The 19,899-nt window shown below is 38.6% G+C and overlaps 1 protein-coding gene across 2 annotated transcripts in view; it reads right to left on the minus strand.

Annotated features, from left to right (window-relative positions):
• Positions 1-19,899, minus strand: part of LOC125459215 (synaptotagmin-7-like) — a 637,664-nt gene that overhangs the window by 390,648 nt on the left and 227,117 nt on the right. The window contains exon 3 of one of the 2 annotated variants that reach the window (XM_059652015.1): positions 15,284-15,389. The exons of the other annotated variant lie outside the window; for it this stretch is intronic. Within the exon in view, the coding sequence (XP_059507998.1) occupies positions 15,284-15,311 (28 nt within the window). The 5' untranslated portion in view covers positions 15,312-15,389. The remainder of the gene's footprint in view (positions 1-15,283; positions 15,390-19,899) is intronic. 2 annotated transcript variants of the gene reach the window in all.

The following is a 19,899-nucleotide window of genomic DNA, read 5'->3' on the forward strand; positions in this document are numbered from 1 at the left end:
TGCACCTGAGTTAAAAAAAAACTTCAATTTAGCAACTTTGGGTTTGCATGAAGTTGTGACCTCAGCAATACAGGATAATGGTGAATGACTAGTTCTATTATTGCAATTGCAAAGATCTGTGCTCAATTGTAAAAGCTGTTCGTTGAGATCAGTCACCCGATGAGAGGTATCTGATCATGCCATCTAAATGAAGAATTAATTGACCATCAAGCACATCTGATTTGACACAGCAACAACATTCTCCAAACAATCAATATTAGCATCATTTAAGAAAACAGCAGATACAAAAATAAACAACCAACAACAGCCTGCACACATATACGTACAATTTATATGCATACATGTATGTATATAAACAAAAATTTCCAAACAAGCTATTTGAATAAATTGCAAATACTCATTTGCATGCTCCTTTCCTATTGAAATTAAGATTTTTGAATAAATATGTTGGTTTCCATATACATATGATCTCTAAAAGCTTTGGCCATTTTATTTCCACTCTAAATATTGAATATTATTTGGACTGACTGATGATAGCTGGAATGGAGAGCTGCATTCACTCATGAGCCTCAAAATATACCTTAGTGGAGTATGGGAAGCCAAATCTGAGAAAGGTGTGGTAGTAAAAAAATTAATTTGTGCTTTGATTGCTTATAATAAATGTTTGATTTCTATAAAGGAGATGTTTAATAAAAAGCTACAGCTCGAAGAAAAGTACAAATGACTCATTCATCCATCCACTGTGTTTCAGTTTATTGTACTCTTGTCTCAGAGTCAGAAGATTGTAGGTTCAAATCCCATGCCAGGACTTGAGTACAATATTTAGGCTGACATTTCAGTAGAGTACTAATGGAGCACTGCACTGTTGGAAGGGGTGTCTTTCAGTTGCATACAAAAGATCCTGTCGGAATATTTGAAAAAGCAGAAGAGATGCCCCACTGTCTGAACTATTATCTTTGTCTCAGTCAATATCACATAAAATACATTATCCAGGCACTATAATATTGTTCATGAATGCTTCCTGTTCATGAGTTGGAGGCTGAGTTTCTGACATGAAATAGTGATATTTCAGAAAGTGCTTAACTGTCAATAATGTACTTTTGGATGTCTGGCAGTCATACAAATGCTACATAAATGCAAGTTTTCTCCCCCATCCCCCATATGACAACTTTCTTTTTCCAACAGCATTAATGATGGAAATAATCCTATCAAGTTAAAATATCCAAAAACTTTCATTCTCATTTCAACACGTCAATGCTCAGGCAAATTAGTACATTTTTAATAATACTCTACTGGAAAAAAATTCTAAAAGATATTAAAATCCAAAACAATTTTTCACTTTCAGGATTTTCCTTCAGGTTTTGATGTTTAGCTTTGTTAATTCTTTCAGACACTGTTTAAAAAGTAAAACTTAAATAGGAAAAGTAGGATATGGTTGAGCCAGAAGCTACAATTTTGATTATACAGTTGAGATTTTAATTCGGACAAATGGCAATGGTCTCTGTAGCTGATTCCTTATTTTCCCTTCCCTCTTATTAAGCTTTCAACATGGTTTATTTCTGAATTCTGCTGGCAAACAGGGATTATAGATAGAAAAGTGCACCATTCCATTCAATGGGAAAAAGAAAAACCATCTGCTTATTACAACAACACATAAAATATCTTTAATGTAATGAAATGTGCACACATTTCACAGGAGTATCACATAACAATGTACAACACTAAGCATGATGGGCTATTAGGACAGATTACCAAACGCTTGGTCAAAGAAATTGGCTTTCAGAAGTGTCTTAGAGGAGCAAAGCAAGAACCTTGAGCAATGCAGAGAGGGAAGTCCAAGACTTAAGGACCGAACAACTAAAAACATGGCCTCTAATAGTGGAATAATTATAAACATCAAAGCTCACAAGGCCAGAATTAGAAGAGTACAGATATGTAGCAGCTGAATAATCATTAGAGCTAGGCAAGATGTGACATTAAGGATGAGCATTTTAAAACCAAGGTGCTGTTTGACTGGGACCAAACAGGTGAGCCAGTATCAGAACAGGAAGCAAATGGAACTTGCAGCGAGTTAAGATGTTAACAGCAGTGATTTTGATGACTTCACGTCAATGGAGGGTAGAAAGTGGGATTCCAGCCAAGAGTGAATACCACAGAATCATTACGATGGAGGTGGCGGCCACTGGTCCATCACATCTGCTCGAGCTCTTCAAATGAGCATCATTACCTGCTGACAATCTCCTGCTTTTTCACCTTGCCCTTGCACACTATTTTTTATTAAATATTCATCCAATGCCCTCTTGAATGCTTCAATTGAACCTGCTTCCACATTATCAGGCAGTACATTCCATACTGCAACTATTTATTGTGTGAAAATGCTTGCTCTCACATCACCCTTGCTTCTTTTACACATTATTTTGAATGTATGCCTTGTTCTTGTTCCTTTTACAAGTGGGAAAAATTCCTCCAATGTTACTCTATCCAGCCTGTTCATGATTTTGAAAATCTCTCTCAATGAATGCATTGGACTAGTCGAGCCCAGAAGAAACAGAAGTAGCTGAGGTGAGATCACGTGATGTTAGAGTTGGAAGTATGAGAACTTAGCAATGGCATTAATAGCAGGTCAGAAAGTTTATCTCAGGATCCATTGTGATGCCAATGTTGTGAACAGGTAGATGGATAGAGACTACCTACGGAACTGAAAATAATGGCTGCAATACTTTCCAATATTTCATATTCAAGAAAGCTTCTGCTCATCCAGTATAGATTAAGCAATGAAGTAGCAAAAGTGGAGGTGTCAAGATGAATGGTGATGAGGTAGAGCTGGATATTGTCAGTATACAATCAGCAAATTAATGTCATAATGTCACCAAGGGAAGGCTTATAGATGAGAAATTGGAGATTGTCAGGCACTGAGCCATGGAGAGATATGATACTTTCGAACAACATGTAGAATGCACAATTAGGAGCAGAAACCAAGCCTAATTTTTCATTTTTCTAATCTGCAAATTCACACATTAACTATTTTACATGGAATGCTACTTTTACAAAGCCGTTATACCTAGAATTCAATTAGAATGCAAATTTGAAATGTCCATGTTGTCTGATTCATTGTCTTACAATGGAAGGTACATTTACCCAGAGGTTCTTCAAAGAAACTATCAGAATTAAGTAACAAGGCGTAGACCTAGATGAGTACAGCAGGCCAAGCAGCATCATAGGAGCAGGAAAACTGACATTTCGGGCCTAAACCCTTCATCAGAAAAGCATTTCTGATGAAGGGTTTAGGCCCAAAATGTCAGCCTCTGCAGTTCCTATTGTCAGTTGAGTATGTTGGATCTTCACACCACATCACATCTTTGGGTACTTCAGCACAAGCGCAAGAGGGAACATTTTAAAACAACTCTAATGCTGAGATAATTGATCTTTTAGGTTTGCTCCAACACTGTTCTGATTGAAGGTTCACTACTTGTCTCATTGCTGAAATCTGACTGTTCGGTGTGTTAATTTTGGTGTGTTCTAATTGTACCCTTCTATGATTTGGCAAATTTAGCAGAATATTGGGGTGAAAAAAAAATCAAATCACACAGGTCACGTGCATTTAAAGTGCATGTTGATTAAAATTACTTGAGTTGTACTTCGTCTAATGAATGTGCAAATCAGTAAAATTCAAAACTAAGCAATTATTCTGCTTAACATGAACACATTACCAATTCATTGATCATATTCCCTATACCTTCTAACTGCTGTATAATTTGAACTAAATTACTATTTGCATGGATATTCAATTAGCTGACCTGCATCCAGATTTATTAATGTTGATGTACAGCCAAATGCAGGTGGTATATCAAAGAGGGAAATCAAGTGCGTTCATAATACAATTTTCCGCTACTCCCAGGACTGTTTGAAGATGAAGGGCTAGATTGTGCTCCATAACAGCACAAAGTGGACAAGGGAGAACAAGCCAGATTTCCATCCCTAAATCTGGCACTGACATTTTTTTCCTCATATCATCACCTGCGTGAGATTCAATTTTTTGTTAGTTGCAACTTTTAACTGCTAGTCTTCTACTATTGGATTTTTAAAAATCAGCTTATTAAAGCTGTTTCCGCTATGCTATTAAAGTGTCATGTTGCTTCCTATGGCAGTGTTTTGCATTAATGTAAAAAGGCTTACAGAGCTGCTGTGTAACAGATATGATTTTTGTTATTTTGATAAAAGGACAAATTTCGTGTTTGTCAGTGGAACTAAGGTGGTGAACTGGAACCGTACTACAAAAAGGTTATAAATTAGGTTTGAGACAGCATGACGGACATCATACTCGTAATGGTGCATTACTAGCTTTATTTCACACCTGGAAAATCAGTGATTTATAAATGGCAAAGAGCAGAACTTATGCAGTTTTTCAGAATAGAGTAATGAAGCTACAAATATCCCTCAAATCCATTTGATATATATTCATTACTTTCTGAGAGAAAAAATAAAAATTCTCAATATTCAAATACTAGAAAAATGTCTCTAATCTTGTAGCCTGAGCCCAGCATCAGTGAACAGCACTGCATGAGCAACAACACCGGAAGCGTTCTGAAAAGTAGAGAGCATGCTTTTCCTCCTTAATGCTCCGGCTGTGGCACAAGAATCTAAATGTCCTAGAATAAGTAATACCTTAGGAATCTAACAGAATGTATCCAACTGGCCACGAGTTAACTGCATTGCACAAGGGAATATCTCATATTTGTACTATCTTAGAAAAAAAATCATTTGTTAGCCAGTCGGTTAATTGTTTTTCAACAAATCATTGTCGATGAGGAGTATGGGTTATTGCAGAACTTCCTGGTAACAGCTGCTAAATGAAAATGACTTGATCTCAGAGATGCAGCGCTATTTCGTGTAGGTTTCCTAGTTTTGAGAGTTCAGTCATGGTAGAAGGAATGAAGAGTTCTGTCTTATAAAGCAACCTGACATAAGGAACATAGAGTCAGAATTTTGCAGCATGAGAACAGACCCTTCAGTCCAACTCATCCATGCTGATCAGATATCCTAAATAAATCTAATCCCATTTGCCAGTATTTGGCCCATAACACTCCAAACCTTTCTTGTTCATAAACTCATCCAGATGATTTTAAAATGTTGTAATTATAACCACTACCTCCACTACTTTCTCTGGCAGCTCATTCCATACATACACTACCCACTGCATGAAAAATTTGCCCCTTAGGTCCCTTTTAAATCTTTTCCCTCTGACCTTAAGCCTATGCCCTCTAGTTTTGCACTCCCCCACTTCTGGAAAATACCTTGTCTATTTTCCCTATCCATGCCCCTCGTGATTTCATGAACATTTATAATGTCACCCCTCAGCCACCTATGCTCAGGGAAAATTGCCCCAGTCCATCCAGCCTCTCCATCTAGCTCAAGCCCTCCAACCCTGGCAACATCCTTGTAAATCTTTTCTGAACCCTTACAAGTTGCACAACATCTTTACTATAACAGAGAGATCAGTATTCTAAAAGTGGCCTAACCGATGTCCTGTACTGCTGCAACATGACCTCCCAATTCCGAGATTCAATGCACTGACCAATAAAGGCAAGCATACTAAACATCTTCTGTCCTAACTGCCTGTGATTCCACTTTCAAGGAACAATGAACCTACACTCCAAGATGCATAGGAATAAGTGGAATGAGAGTTGTAGCCAACTACAAGACAATGTTCAGAACACTGAAACCCACTTTCAAACTTATAGCTAATGTATTCCCAGTCCCCTTGTGCACTGAGGGTAGCATTGTCTAGGATTGGCACTTGGGTTTAATCCAATTAACTGCATTTTTTAAACTTAAAATCTAAGTGTTTATGCCTAGTTCAATATGCTCCTTAGGCTCCTGCACATTCCTATTCCTATATTTTTTTGTTAATGAACTTTTTTTATAGACAAGGAAATACTATGTTTAAATAATGAAAGCAAATTAATTTTAAATACGCAGAAATATCATTTTAGGAATCCATAGAATCCCTACAGTCTGGAAGCAGGCCATTTGGCCCACCATGTCCACACCAACCCTCCAAAAAGCATCCCAACCAGGCCTACCCCACTACCCTATCTCTGTAACACTGCACCTTCCCATGGCTAATCCATCTAGACTGCACATCCCTGGACACTATGGGTAATTTAGCATGGCCAATCCACCTAATCGACATCTTTGGATTGTGGGAGGAAACCAGAGAAATGTTTGCGCATGTGCATGGAAATGGGGGCTCCGATGCAGTCACGGGGAGGATGCACAAGCTCCACACAGGAAGTTACCCAAGGATGGAACTGAGACTGAGTTGCTGGCACTGTGAAGCAGCAGTGCTAGCCACTGACCCACTGTGCCACCCAATATCATCTTGTGATTTTGAAAAGCTAAGCGGCATCTAAAATTACACTCATTTATAAAACTGCTAAAGGCACAGTTGGAAATGCTGTGGTTCCTTAAGTTGGAAAGGTGAAACCAAATGGATTGAAAAGCAGCATGCTTGCATAAATGAGTTCTTCTATGCAAGTATTTCATGAGGCAAGAGTATGTTGTGTAGGAGATAATGTACGCGAACTCAACGACTCCGGTTATAATTGCATCCCTTATTTTGCCCCAGACTTCCTTCTACTCTTGCAGAAGATTCAACAGATGATATAAGAAGTGTCCATCGGAGCTGTAATACACTGCATCCTGGACTGATTCACATTGCTTCTTGTGATCACTTCTCAGCTCTGCCACCGAGGAAAGATATCCAGCAGAATTCAGGCATTTCACTAATAGGGGAACTAAAGTGACATAACAAGACAGAGCTATTCTTGATTAATCACACTTGCCTCTTGGCCTTGGATTTCAAAATGAATTTGGCATTGCTTTGGGTTAACACTCTGCAGCATCTAGCTTGGAGACTGATGAGAATTCTGGTGATTGCAAAATTCAAAAAGAAAAAGAGAAGATCTTTCAGGGAGAACTAAGAGTTAACTGAAAAAAAAAACAAAAGTACGGTGGATGCTGGAAATTTGAAAATTTAAAAAAATTGCAGGAAATTTTCAGGTTTGATAGCATCACAAATAGAATTATCATTTCAAGTCAATTATGACTTTTATTCAGAACCAGTTTGGATAAAATCCCAGGTGGCTGGAGAAAGGATTTAGCTTAGGAGTCATATTGGGACCTGCAGAAGCTCTGATGCAATGGGTATGCAAGAATTGCATTGGAAGTTTAAACTTTTGATGGGCAACATAGCAGTTCTTTCTTCTCTGCTAGTACTCCAAAAAACCTCAGGGACAAATGCAAACACAGACTGAATTTTCGTAGCTGTAGGTAGTGAGACTGGAGCTTCACAGAAGAAAGAGTGAGTTGAGCTTAGACAGCTCCTTGATACATTCTTGGATGACTGCCTACCCACCATGTGGAGCCAGATAGGCAACTGAAGTAGCTAAAAACATCAATTTTTGGGAATTTTACATGACCACTCGCATCTTCCTGGAGAAGGAGTGCCCCCCTCATCCCCACAATCACTTTGGGGGGGGGGGGTCATCAGAGGGTGGTGGAGAAATCAGACTTAGGAAAGACACCTTGCGGCCACAACAATTTAAGAGGAGGGCGTTCTAGTCTGATCTGAGGGCCATAATGCATTCACAGAACATAGGCCCATTCCTGTGCTGTACTGTTCTGTCAGCCCACAGTTTTGTGCTAAATGTGATGCCAAATTAAACTAATTGTTTCTGCCTGTCCTTGGTGCATATCCCTCCATGCTTTGCATATTCATGTGATTATCTGAAAGTCCTTTAAATCCCCTAAAGTATCTGTCTCTACCACTACCCCTGGCAGCGTGTTCCAGACTCCTACCATTCTGTGTAAAAAAAAACTTGCAGGACCCCCTTCCGATCTAAATTGGAGTGACTGTACCAGCAGAAGCAGTGGGAAAATTCATGTTATTCTCAATTGGATTGTGAAAGAAGTGGTGGCCAATAGGGAATCAAAAAATCAGCTCTGCTGGTTTGATGGCTGGCAAGTACATGTACAAAACTCCTTCATCTTATCCTAACATTAAGCCTGAAACCCACAGGACAAGCCTGCCAATATAAACCTTCCTATATCTTTTTAAGGAAGTGCTTTGGATTTATGAAGTGTTTTGAACTAGAAGTATCAATGTTTTTAAGAGGTAACTGTTGGAGTCACAACCTGTGAGAAAATAAGCAAAACAATATTTTTCTTCCTGAAAATCTGTTCTGGTTGCAGCATGTTGTTTCTGGTATACTTTCAGTTCTGTGCGTAGATAACGTGTTATCCATTGACTGTTCGATCTCATGCTGCGGCTTGCCACATAATCTGAGCTCTTTATTTAACTTTGTTGTTCCTCTTTCCTGCTGTTTGTTTTTCATTGTCTTCTGTTCTTACCTTCCTTGTACCTCTCCAGTTCTTACTCTATCTTACACACTCCATACCCTGGAAATAATTTTGAATGGGTTTATTTTCCAAATGCGTCTGCCTGCTTTCTGCTCCTGGACACTATCTGATATTAATTTATAGTTAGGGATCACCTGTAATTCAATGAAACAATTTAACACCTGGTCACATTTCAGGATTTTTTTGACCTTCCTACCGGGGAGATTGGAACTTGGCGTAATTTATTTTAAATTCATTTTTTAATGTTTACTCTCATGGGGGCAGGTTTGCAAGACAATTGCATTCTAATATCCAGCTCAGAAGTCACTTAAAACCTTTGTGATGATGGTCTGAGCCATTGGTGGCTTTTTAAACTAAATCCCAGCATTCACTGTAGATCTATTTAATTGTCCAGGACTTCACAGTAGCCAATTTCAAGAGATCCACATTCAGGTAAGCAAGCAGGTCAGGAATTTTACCAAACTGCTTGCTTCACTGTTTTACAAAAAGAACTAGAAATTGATTTTTAAATGAGTTGTATAATATCATTGTTTAGAAATTAGACTTTTAAAATAAAAGGTGAAAGTATTTTGGTTTCAATTCTGTGAAAGTAAGTTTTCTTGAATGGTCAGAAAGTCACTTAGAACAGTAACCTAAATTCATTATTTCCAAAAAATATTCAAGTGATTCAGTCAAGTGTGTAGCAGGACACCTGTAATGTTATTTCTGGAATGTGTATGCTGCTGAGTTCGTCTAAGGCAGAGAAAACAGACTAGGAATCATTAATTTAGTTTTTGACTTCAAAAGAACCAAGAACTCAGTTCTGCAGAAGAGTTTTGTCAGAGCAGAAAAATCAAGTTCTCAGTTCAAGGGAACCAGTCACCTTATCAGAAAGGCTTAATTTATGAATCTCTGAGCTGTAAGGGTTTTTTTCTTTAAGAAGAAGTTTTTAAGTTGTTTTAACTGAAGGGAGGTTCGGCATATTTAGAAACAAGTCATACATTTGTCTCAACAGTCCAAGAATGAGAGTTTAAAAAGTTAAGAAATTAGAGTTGAGATAGGAGTGATAGTTCTCTAAGATTTGAATAACTATAACACATATTGCTGGGAATCAGTTTAAAACTTGTTTTTTTATGATCTTGCTAAGCAGTTTTTAATATATGTGTGTAGCTTGTGCTTTTTTTTCCTCTTTTCTAAGATAAACTTGTGTTCTCTTGTAAAAGAACAATTGTAGTATCACACGATATGTTTTAGCAACTAACCACCATGGTAACTAACTGCAAAAATTAAACTTATGATCAATTAGCTGTTTCACTCAGGAATCGGACTTGTTCAGTATTACTATCAATTTATGTTATAACAAAAGTGAATAAAATTTAGGGTTGAACTTAGTTGAGTTAATAGATGTCAGCAGCAAAATTAAAAGTAAACAAAAGGATGAATATTTTGTTCACTAACCAGAATTGCATGTCTTGCCAGTTACTAGACACATTACAGGATAAATTATCTAAAACTGGAATTGATGATCTCTTCAGTCATATACATACAGATACTTACAAGTAAACTTTGTTTTCATTTTACATTTCCTTTTTACTAGTTCTACATTGAAAAAAAACTGAAATGTTTGACGAATCTTATGAATATTGTAATTTTCAGCTCATGTAACTGAAAATACAGAATAGAAGGAGTAGGCCATTTGGCTTCTCTTTCGAGGAAGAGAATTGCACAGACTCACGATCTGCACAGTAAAAGCTTCTTCTGGTCTCCATCCTAACTGAGACAGCTTTTATTTTTAAACAATGTTATCTCCTGCTCATCTCTCCCACAAGACAAAATATTCTTTCAGCATCTTGAGGCGACTTGGTGTTCCAATAAGACCACCTCACAATCTTCTAAATGCCAGCACATACAGGCCCTACCTGTCCAACCTTTCATAAGATAATAAACCCCATTCCAGGATTCAGTTGGGTTAACCTTCTCTGAACTGTTTTCATTTAATCTAATTATGTCCTTCCTTAAATAAAAAGAACAAAATTATATACAGTACTCTGACATAGGCTCAAAGTACCAGTTTACTGTATCAAAACATCATTACTGTTAATATTTCATTCCCCTTGCAATAAACTGTAGCACACCTTTTTCTTTCCTTATCACTTGTTACACCTGCATGTTAATTTATTGTGGCTGCCATGTTGCCTTGATCCCTGTGCACCCCAGGGCTCTGCAATCTCTCTCCAGCCAAGTTATTTGCTACTTTTCTATTCTTCCTGCCGAAGTGAAAAAGTCCACATTTTTCACATCATACTCTTACTACCAAGTTTTTGCTTGCTCACCTAGCCTATGAATATCCCTTTGCAGACTCCTTGTAGCATCTTCGTAACTTAGTCTCCCAGTTATCTTAGTCCTCAGCAAATTTAACACCCAAACAGTTGGTTCCCTTATCCAAGTCATTGTTATGGATTGAAAGATGCTCCAAAATGCTTGATTATTTCACCAATGTGCACTATTAATACTCATTTATGATTAACAGCCGCTGTGATGGTGCGGAGAGCACCAAGTTCGATTCTTTCTTGTTGGGGATGATCATTGTTTGGCCTCTTCCTCTTGGGATACATTCTTTTGCTTACAGATTATCCTTTTCACACAAGTGGATGCTTGTGTTGGCTTATGCAGTGAATTAAAAATGTTAAAAGAATACTGCATCTAAATCCAATTCTATTCTCAAGGACAAACATGGATACGTCAGAATAGAAGCCCTTGGAAAATAACAACTGTAATGCCTCTTAAAATTGCTTTTCTTCCTTTATCCTGGAATATTTTGACCAATTGTACACGTCAGAATAGAAGCCCTGGGAAAATAACAACTGTAATGCCTCTTAAAATTGCTTTTCTTCCTTTATCCTGGAATATTTTGACCAATTGTACAGGCTATTCATATCAACTTCAACAGGGCCAGGCATGAATATTGAACCCGCTTCGTTTGGCTACCACAATACGAATCACAAAAAAAAGATTTCTAATGACGCTACAAGGAAGCTTTGTGCTAACTTTTAAAAGAAACAAAAAGCTACTTACTCTGCAAGAAAGGTTCTGAGAAAGACAGAAATGTAATTCTTAACAATGATCTATTATTAAATAATTAATTGAAATGTATAAAAATATACACACATTTTCTTTGTAGAGGCAGCATTACCTAGTCTATAATGGTCAACAATTTTGGATATTATTGATGCTGTTTTTAAGATACACAGTGCAAATACATTGTTGTCAAAGATAGGCAGCGAGATACGAGGACTGAAAGCAGTTTCAATACACCAATGAAAGGTTGCAAAAGAAATACTAATTTAATTGGTGCGCTTTTTCCTTCTTTTGAAAATAAACCTTCTTCATAAATTTATTCTTCTGTTCATTAGTCACCAGCTCATGCCCAAATCCCAATGCTATTCAACCTCCTACAAGCATGGGCAAGGTGGAGACAGACTGCAACCAGCCTTCAGACTATTTCAAACATGCCGTGACTAGCAGATTGAAGGTACATTTTCACTAGTTAGCTTTGGAAAAGAACATCTCTCTTCTACTGGCACCATGGGGAAGAACATAACATTCCAACAAGTGATTAACACATCTCATTGATTTGTTTCATGGCTCCAGGATGGGGCAGAGAGAATTGGAATTTGGAGATATAGGAGAAGGATGAATCGATAAAAATATTTTACTTTAGGCTGGTGTTGGTTCACTCCATTCCCTCTCCCCCATGAAAGGTAAAATCACAAACATTAAGGGTGAAAATGTTTACATTATGGCAATTGAAAAACTATTTAAACAGAAACAAAGAGTGGAAATAAATTAAAAGTTTAGAAGGAGACACTGGTACAGTGATGTCACTGGGCTAGTAATCCAGAATCTCCTGTTGAATTTTCCATGGATATGAGTTTTATTCCAACCATGGCAGATCGTGAAATTTGAAATCAATAAACATTTGTAATAAAAGCTGACCTAATCATAATCTTGTAACCATCTTCAATTGTCACAAAACCACATCTGGTTCACTAATATCTTTTAGAGAAGGAAATCTGTCATCCTTACAGTGGTCTGGTCTACATTTAACCACTCTCTGAAATAGCCTTAGTGAGACATTGAAATCAAATGGCAATTAGAGATGAACAATAAATGCTGGCCAACAAGCAACATTCACATCCCAAGAATAAATTAAAAATTCAAAGTTTGTGAAACATATAGATGGTTCGATGATCCCTCCAGATTTTGTGATGGTATGACTTTCTAGACATTTAGACCACAGAATCAGGTATAACCACCTGTAAGTGTGTTGGAGGTTGCATGCTTAGTGTTGATTGTTATCCTGCTGATCTTCCACAGCTTCTTTATCCAAGGTTATTTTTTATGAGTTTTGTGTAGGATATGTGACTCTGATCTTCCGCCCTGTGTGCAGATTAGATAATTCTATACTTGCATGTCTGCCATGAACCATCTTTGCTCGCTTGTTTTCAAAAATGTTTGAACGGTATCTGAGAATTTGAATAGGTATCACCTGGCAGCATGGTCCTAACTTGTCTTCCAAAATAATCCTCAGCTTATGAGGGTAAATCCAAACCAGAAGTGTAGACCTTAGGTGTAACTTCACTATACAAAAACCTTTCACATTGCTGTAAACTGGAGTTTATGATGAGTGCTTTGACGATGCAAACCATTTGTACTGCAAAACCATCAGATCAGGACAACAGGAGGAGGCTGTCACATGTGCCTTAAGGGGCCTCCATAATATATCTCGAAAAGGACTAACTGTAAACTGTAACCTATTATCAGATGTGAGCTCTTCAGGTATACTCACTTTAACTTCCTGCTATGAATACACTTAACATGCCCTTTTTTGAAAATTTTAGAAAGCAGAAGGTGACTCGGAGAAAATCACTGCTATTATGGCGATCAAATAAGTTTCCGCACACGATACTTGCAGATATTTTTCTCTAGTTACAATGGCTTCGTAACTTTGTCATCTTTAACAGTGTGTCATTATTGTCATATTTCTTTGTCTCAGATGTTCAGAAAGCTTCAGTAAGATGTGAAGTTACAATGAATTTTCAGACTATCACTATTTTTCTTCTATTTTCCTCATTTTTGGTTTGAAATGGAGAGTTGCAGTTAAGAATTGAACTTTGTACAGCAGGTTGTTTTTCAAGATAGAGGTCACAAAAGACAAATGTTTGCTTTTGGGAACTTGCCTTGAAATATAATGCAGGTTAATTACTGCTCTAAGGGGACTATAGATGTTTTGGCACTGAGATTTTGCTATGGTCATGGGCTGGTAGCTGATTGGATGTTGAATTGTTGACCGTTTCAAGGGTGGACTCATGCTGGCCGGACAATCAGAGAATGTTTTAAAAAAAAACAGTGAGCAAACTGGCTCTGACCAGGTTTTAGGCAGGAGGCAGTTTTTGTTTTGAAGCTTCCAGACTGCTATTTTTTAGTTTCTGTGCTCTCCAGTCATCAAATTGTTGAAAGTTCTGAGAACAGAATCCTGGTTGGTAAGAAATAAGTCAAAGGCCTGTGGAAATATTATGCATAGACCAGTGATTTTGGATTTCAAGCAAGATATACAGCCCTCCATGCCTGTAATGCAGCCTATCATCCAAGTTCATGAAAATCCGGTGTTCATCATTGAAAAGTTCTTTTTAATTTTTCCCTTAACTGTGTCCTTCTGTCAGTACAAATATGAACAAAGAAGATTGGGCTTATATCATAGTTATTAATTAGATTGCCTTGCAGATTATCTGTATTCTGCTAAGGTTATATACTTAATAATAAATTGTTAACTTTTGATTAAGTTATAAACTTAAGTCCAAGATCTGCTATTTGTAAAGTCTCATTAGGATTAATTGAACAATTTTGAACATCATTGAATGTTTTAATTTCATTGTGTTATGAATCCATCAGGAGTGAGGCTGATTTGATTTGGCTTGGCTTGCTATCCCCTTGTTGCAATACTATCTCAGACAGCTTAGCCTTTTTAAAAAAAATCACAGTCAGTGTCATGGCACCAACTGAGAAATGCATCAACTGATCCTTCTGGCTATTGCCTGTAAGACATCAAGTCTAGATGAAGAATTCTAAATTTTACTTTTATGCAAAGCTGATTTTCCAGTGTTTCCTATGGCTTGGCATGCTTTCAGTTGTCCTGCTGCCTAGGTACAAGTGTCAATATTGAATAAATATAAATCAAATATTTATCCCTCAATGAACATCACAAGTACAGATTATTTGTTCAATATTGCATTGCTATATGTGGGACTTTTGCCAAGCATAAATTGGTGATTCTGACTTACAATGGGCTTGAAGAGTACTTAATTTGTCAGATGTTTTCAGGTTGCAATTGGTGCAAATAAATGCCTTATTTCTTTCTTCGGAAAATACTCTACAATCTACCACACAGTGTCATTATCAACGGCTGGCAACTCCAGAATAAGAACTAGAATATTATCAGAAAAGCAAAATAATGCAGATGCTGGAAATCTGAAAAGAGAAGAAAAATTGGATCTGACAGCAGGTGTGAAGAGAGAAGCAGGGTTAAATATTTCACATTAAAGAATGCCATCTCTCTTGAAGATTAAAGCTACGTGCTGAGACAACAGCTTTCTCCAGAATTTAAACATTTATCACACAGAAGCTGATTTTCATTCAATAACTTACTTTTCAAAAAGAAATCATGACTGCTGAAGTAATGACAGGCAAGAAGTGCAAGTCTGAACTAGAGAATATAAAAGTTAGAAATAAACCTGAAAGAGAAGGGCTGATTTACGGATTTTGTTGAAAAGGGAAAGGTTCATTGTAGCAATGACTAAAACATACAGTAAAACAATAGTTGTACCTGAACTGCCTTGAACAGATGTACCCATCTGTATTTTGATTTTCTAATCGATCCACGCCCCTTATGTTTCCCCCAGAGTGACCTTCAAGTCTTTTGGTGCGAGACACTGTAATGGACATTTTTAGTTAAAACAAGTAGAGATTGATTACAAGAAAAACAGCCCTGATGACAACAGTTGCTTAACACTTTAAGCATGTCATCCATTTGATAGATGATTGGTTAGATTACTTTGGTGAGCAGGGACAAATACATTGATTCCACTGAGGCTCATGGTGCACTTCAAATCATAAGAAATAATATTACAAATTTCATTAACGAACCATGTTGCACTGAAATAGGCTTTATTGAGAATACTTATAATAATCTAATTCAAATCTCAGTATCGCAAAAACAAAGACGATTGTGAAAGGTTTCTTATCAGGCATCAAAAAACATACAATCTAGGCTAATAAAATGTGAGGCTGGATGAACACAGCAGGCCCAGCAGCATCTCAGGAGCGCAAAAGATGACGTTTCGGGCCTAGACCCTTCATCAGAGAGGGGGATGGGGAGAGGGAAATGGAATAAATAGGGAGAGAAGGGGAGGCGGACCGAAGATGGATAGAAAAGAAGATAGGTGGAGAGGTGGGGAGGGGATAGGTCAGTCCAGGGAAGACGGACAGGTCAAGGAGGTGGGATGAGGTTAGTAGGTAGATAGGGGTGTGGCTTGGGGTGGGAGGAAGGGATGGGTGAGAGGAAGAACAGGTTAGGGAGGCAGTGACAGGTTGGACTGGTTTTGGGATGCAGTGGCTGGGGGGGAAGAGCTGGGCTGGTTGTGTGTTGCAGAGGGGGGAGGGGACGAACTGGGCTGGTTTTGGGATGCGGTTGGGGAAGGGGAGATTTTGAAGCTGGTGAAGTCCACATTGATACCATTAGGCTGCAGGGTTCCCAGGCTGAATATGAGTTGCTGTTCCTGCAACCTTCGGGTGGCATCATTGCGGCACTGCAGGAGGCCCATGATGGACATGTCGTCTAAAGAATGGGAGGGGGAGTGGAAATGGTTTGCGACTGGGAGGTACAGTTGTTTGTTGCGAACTGAGCGGAGGTGTTCTCCACAAACCTGCCTGCCCTGGTCGACTGCACATCTGCCAATGTGGTATACTGCTTCCACTGTACCCGGTGTGGCTTCCTCTACATTGGGGAAACCAAGCGGAGGCTTGGAGACCGCTTTGCAGAACGCCTCCGCTCGGTTCGCAACAAACAACTGCACCTCCCAGTCGCAAACCATTTCCACTCCTCCTCCCATTCTTTAGATGACATGTCCATCATGGGCCTCCTGCAGTGCCACAATGATGCCACCCGAAGGTTGCAGGAACAGCAACTCATATTCCGCCTGGGAACCCTGCAGCCATATGGTATCAATGTGGACTTCACCAGTTTCAAAATCTCCCCTTCCCCAATTGCATCCCTAAACCAGCCCAGTTCACCCCCTCCCCCCACTGCACCACACAACCAGCCCAGCTCTTCCCCTCCACCCACTGCATCCCAAAACCAGTCCAACCTGTCTCTGCCTCCCTAACCGGTTCTTCCTCTCACCCATCCCTTCCTCCCACCCCAAGCCGCACCCCCATCTACCTACTTACCTCATCCCACCTCCTTGACCTGTCCGTCTTCCCTGGACTGACCTATCCCCTCCCTACCTCCCCACCTCTACTCTCTCCACCTATCTTCTTTACTCTCCATCTTTGGACCGCCTCCCCCTCTCTCCCTATTTATTCCAGTTCCCTCTCCCCATCCCCCTCTCTGATGAAGGTTCTAGGCCCGAAACATCAGCTTTTGTGCTCCTGAGATGCTGCTTGGCCTGCTGTGTTCATCCAGGATCACATTTTATTATCTTGGAATTCTCCAGCATCTGCAGTTCCCATTATCTCTGATACAATCTACGCTGTTGGCTCTGCATAATTGTTACTGAGGGTTCCACCTTTTGACAAGTTGTTAAACCGAAGCCTCATCGATACTTTCAGGTAGATATAAACAATGCCACCACATATCTTAAAGAATAGAATGGCTTTCCCTAATACCCAGAACAATAATTTATTTTAATCATTGTCTGATTGCTATTTGAGAGGTCTTGTGTGACATTGCTGTTATTTTCCAGTATTACAACAGCGACAACATTTGAAAGGTATTGCAAGGGATTTAATGTTCTTGGTCTTTGGTAGTAGAACATAAGTGTTGCTAAAAAACAGACCAATTTTTTTTGTCTTATATTCATTCGGAAATTTGCACGTTCAAAAGTGATGTCATTCAGCACAACGGCAGAGTCCTGAAGCACATTTCACACCAGATCAAGCCTGCAGCAAATGGTCAACCCTCACTCATTAAGCAGAGCGGGGAGCACCAGATATGGCTAAAAATGAGGCACTACCCCGGTGAAGCTAAACACAAGATTATAACATGCTAGCAGTAGAAGTAGCATGCTACAGACAGAATTAAGCAATTCCACAACAGGTGCATCAAAGCTGTGCCATCTATGAGATCCAGTCATCAGCAAGCAATCAAACAATAAATTGAGGATGCTAGTTCTTGTTGCACATGGCAACAGTTCTTCTTAAAGGGTCAATTTTGAAAAGTGCATTAAACTCCACCCAATGTGATGTTATAGATTTGGTGAGATAATTGTTAAAATTGATCTGAACCTCGACGGTGACAAATGTGCCACCTATGTCTCACAATATCTTAGTAATATTGTCTAACTCACACATAGGACTTGTGCATATTTACTATCCTCTAATAAGTTACAGCTTGTTAAGATGAGAGCTTGTATCAGAGATAATGGGAACTGCAGATGCTGCAGAATCCGAGATAACAAAGTGTGGAGCTGGATGAACCCAGCAGGCCAAGCGGCATTTTTTGTGCTCCTAAGATGCTGCTTGGCCTGCTGTGTTCATCGAGTTCCACACTTTGTTATCTAAGATGAGAACTTCATCTTTTTAAGACTCACTAGTGGTTGTTCCACTACGACTGCAGACCAAATACTTTCCTAGGTTTAATTAGGGAAAGACAGGTGGCAGCATGCATTTGTGCACAAATACCACATGGCAATCTGTAGCGGTCATTGCTTCTCAATACAACAAGGTGCAATGTCAAAAAGTCCATTGGACCCAGGAGAAAAAGAAAATTCCAAAAGACTAAGTGAGTTTACAGTTTATGAACTCTACCACTTTAAGAACTACTCATGCAAATAGTCAGCAGCTGCAAGAGGATTAACAAAAAAAAAGTCAGCTGGAACTTGTGGAAAGACCAACAAGGGAGAAATAGACTCCAGGTTAACATCTTTCTTCAGGTCTAGTAAGTGCAGAAGTGTGAAATTGAAACCACATAAGGATCAGTCACACATCCAGTTACAGATTCCATTACGTGAATGGAGATTATTTCTGTGAGATTTTGCCTCCCACATGATGTGACAAATGTTTATATTATCATCCAAGGAAATGTACTGATGAATCTAATACACAATTATTGCAACTGGCTAATGTACAAACATTTCATTCCTCCAAAATGTGCATGTCTGGATAACTATTAAGATATCAAATGAAAGCATGCTTCCAGCAGAGAGTCATCACCCAAGTGTCATGATTCTAGTGACTCCTGGGTAAGACGGAGAATGCGATCTTTATATTCTCAAGTCACGTGCTATAAATAGAGTGCTAATTCCATGAGCATGGCTCTTAAAGATAGAGAGTCTCAGAGGCACAACACAAGCAAGGATCTATTGGAGTATTCTCAGTCAGAAGTTTGAGAAAACAACTTTGTTCAAAAAGTTGAAGCTGAACAAAACATGAGTAAAGTTTTCTTGAAGAAGGCACATCGTAAATTGTTCCAAGATTAGGTAAGCTCACAAATACATTTTCAAGGAGGATTATTATACTTGTACAGAGTCAGAAAACTTCTGCAATTCTTAATTAGTACAATTCAGAAGTAATTTGAAGAAATAACCAGAATGGGCATGATCAAACCAACAGATCAATATTTGGGCATGACTACTGTATGCAGACCAAAAAGCAATCAAAATATATGTTAACCTATCACAGCCTAGCAAGGGAGATTCACCCTTGTCTACAATCTATGAGAGTTTAATACCGACCAGTCAAAGTTTTCATTGTAATTGATGCCAACAGTGGGTTCCTACAGTTGACATTAGATGAGTTATCAAGTTTGCTTACTACCTCAATCACGCTGTTTGGATGATTTTGCTTCAGAGGCTGATATTTGGGATTGCCACGGTCTGTTCAAAATCTCTGGGGTCATGTCCACAATTTTACAAAATTTAGAAGGTGCCATATGACACATGGTTAACATTTGAGGAACAAGACAGCCCATACAATTTTAAGAGACTTATTGACCGAAGGGCTTTCCCTTAATGAAAGCAAATTTTTCAAGGTGCTTATTCATTTCTTGTGACACATTACTACAAAGATGGAAAAGCAAAACCACATAAAAAGGCTGTCAAGTAGTTTCTGAGATCAGTTCATAATCTGTAAAGATTTTTCTAAACATTGTAAATGAATAGCAGCATTTTTGTTTCACTCCAGAATTACTAATGAACCCTTGATTCAACTTCTCAGGAAAACAAG

Source organism: Stegostoma tigrinum, chromosome 17, assembly GCF_030684315.1.
Source record: "Stegostoma tigrinum isolate sSteTig4 chromosome 17, sSteTig4.hap1, whole genome shotgun sequence".
Taxonomy (NCBI): domain Eukaryota; kingdom Metazoa; phylum Chordata; class Chondrichthyes; order Orectolobiformes; family Stegostomatidae; genus Stegostoma; species Stegostoma tigrinum.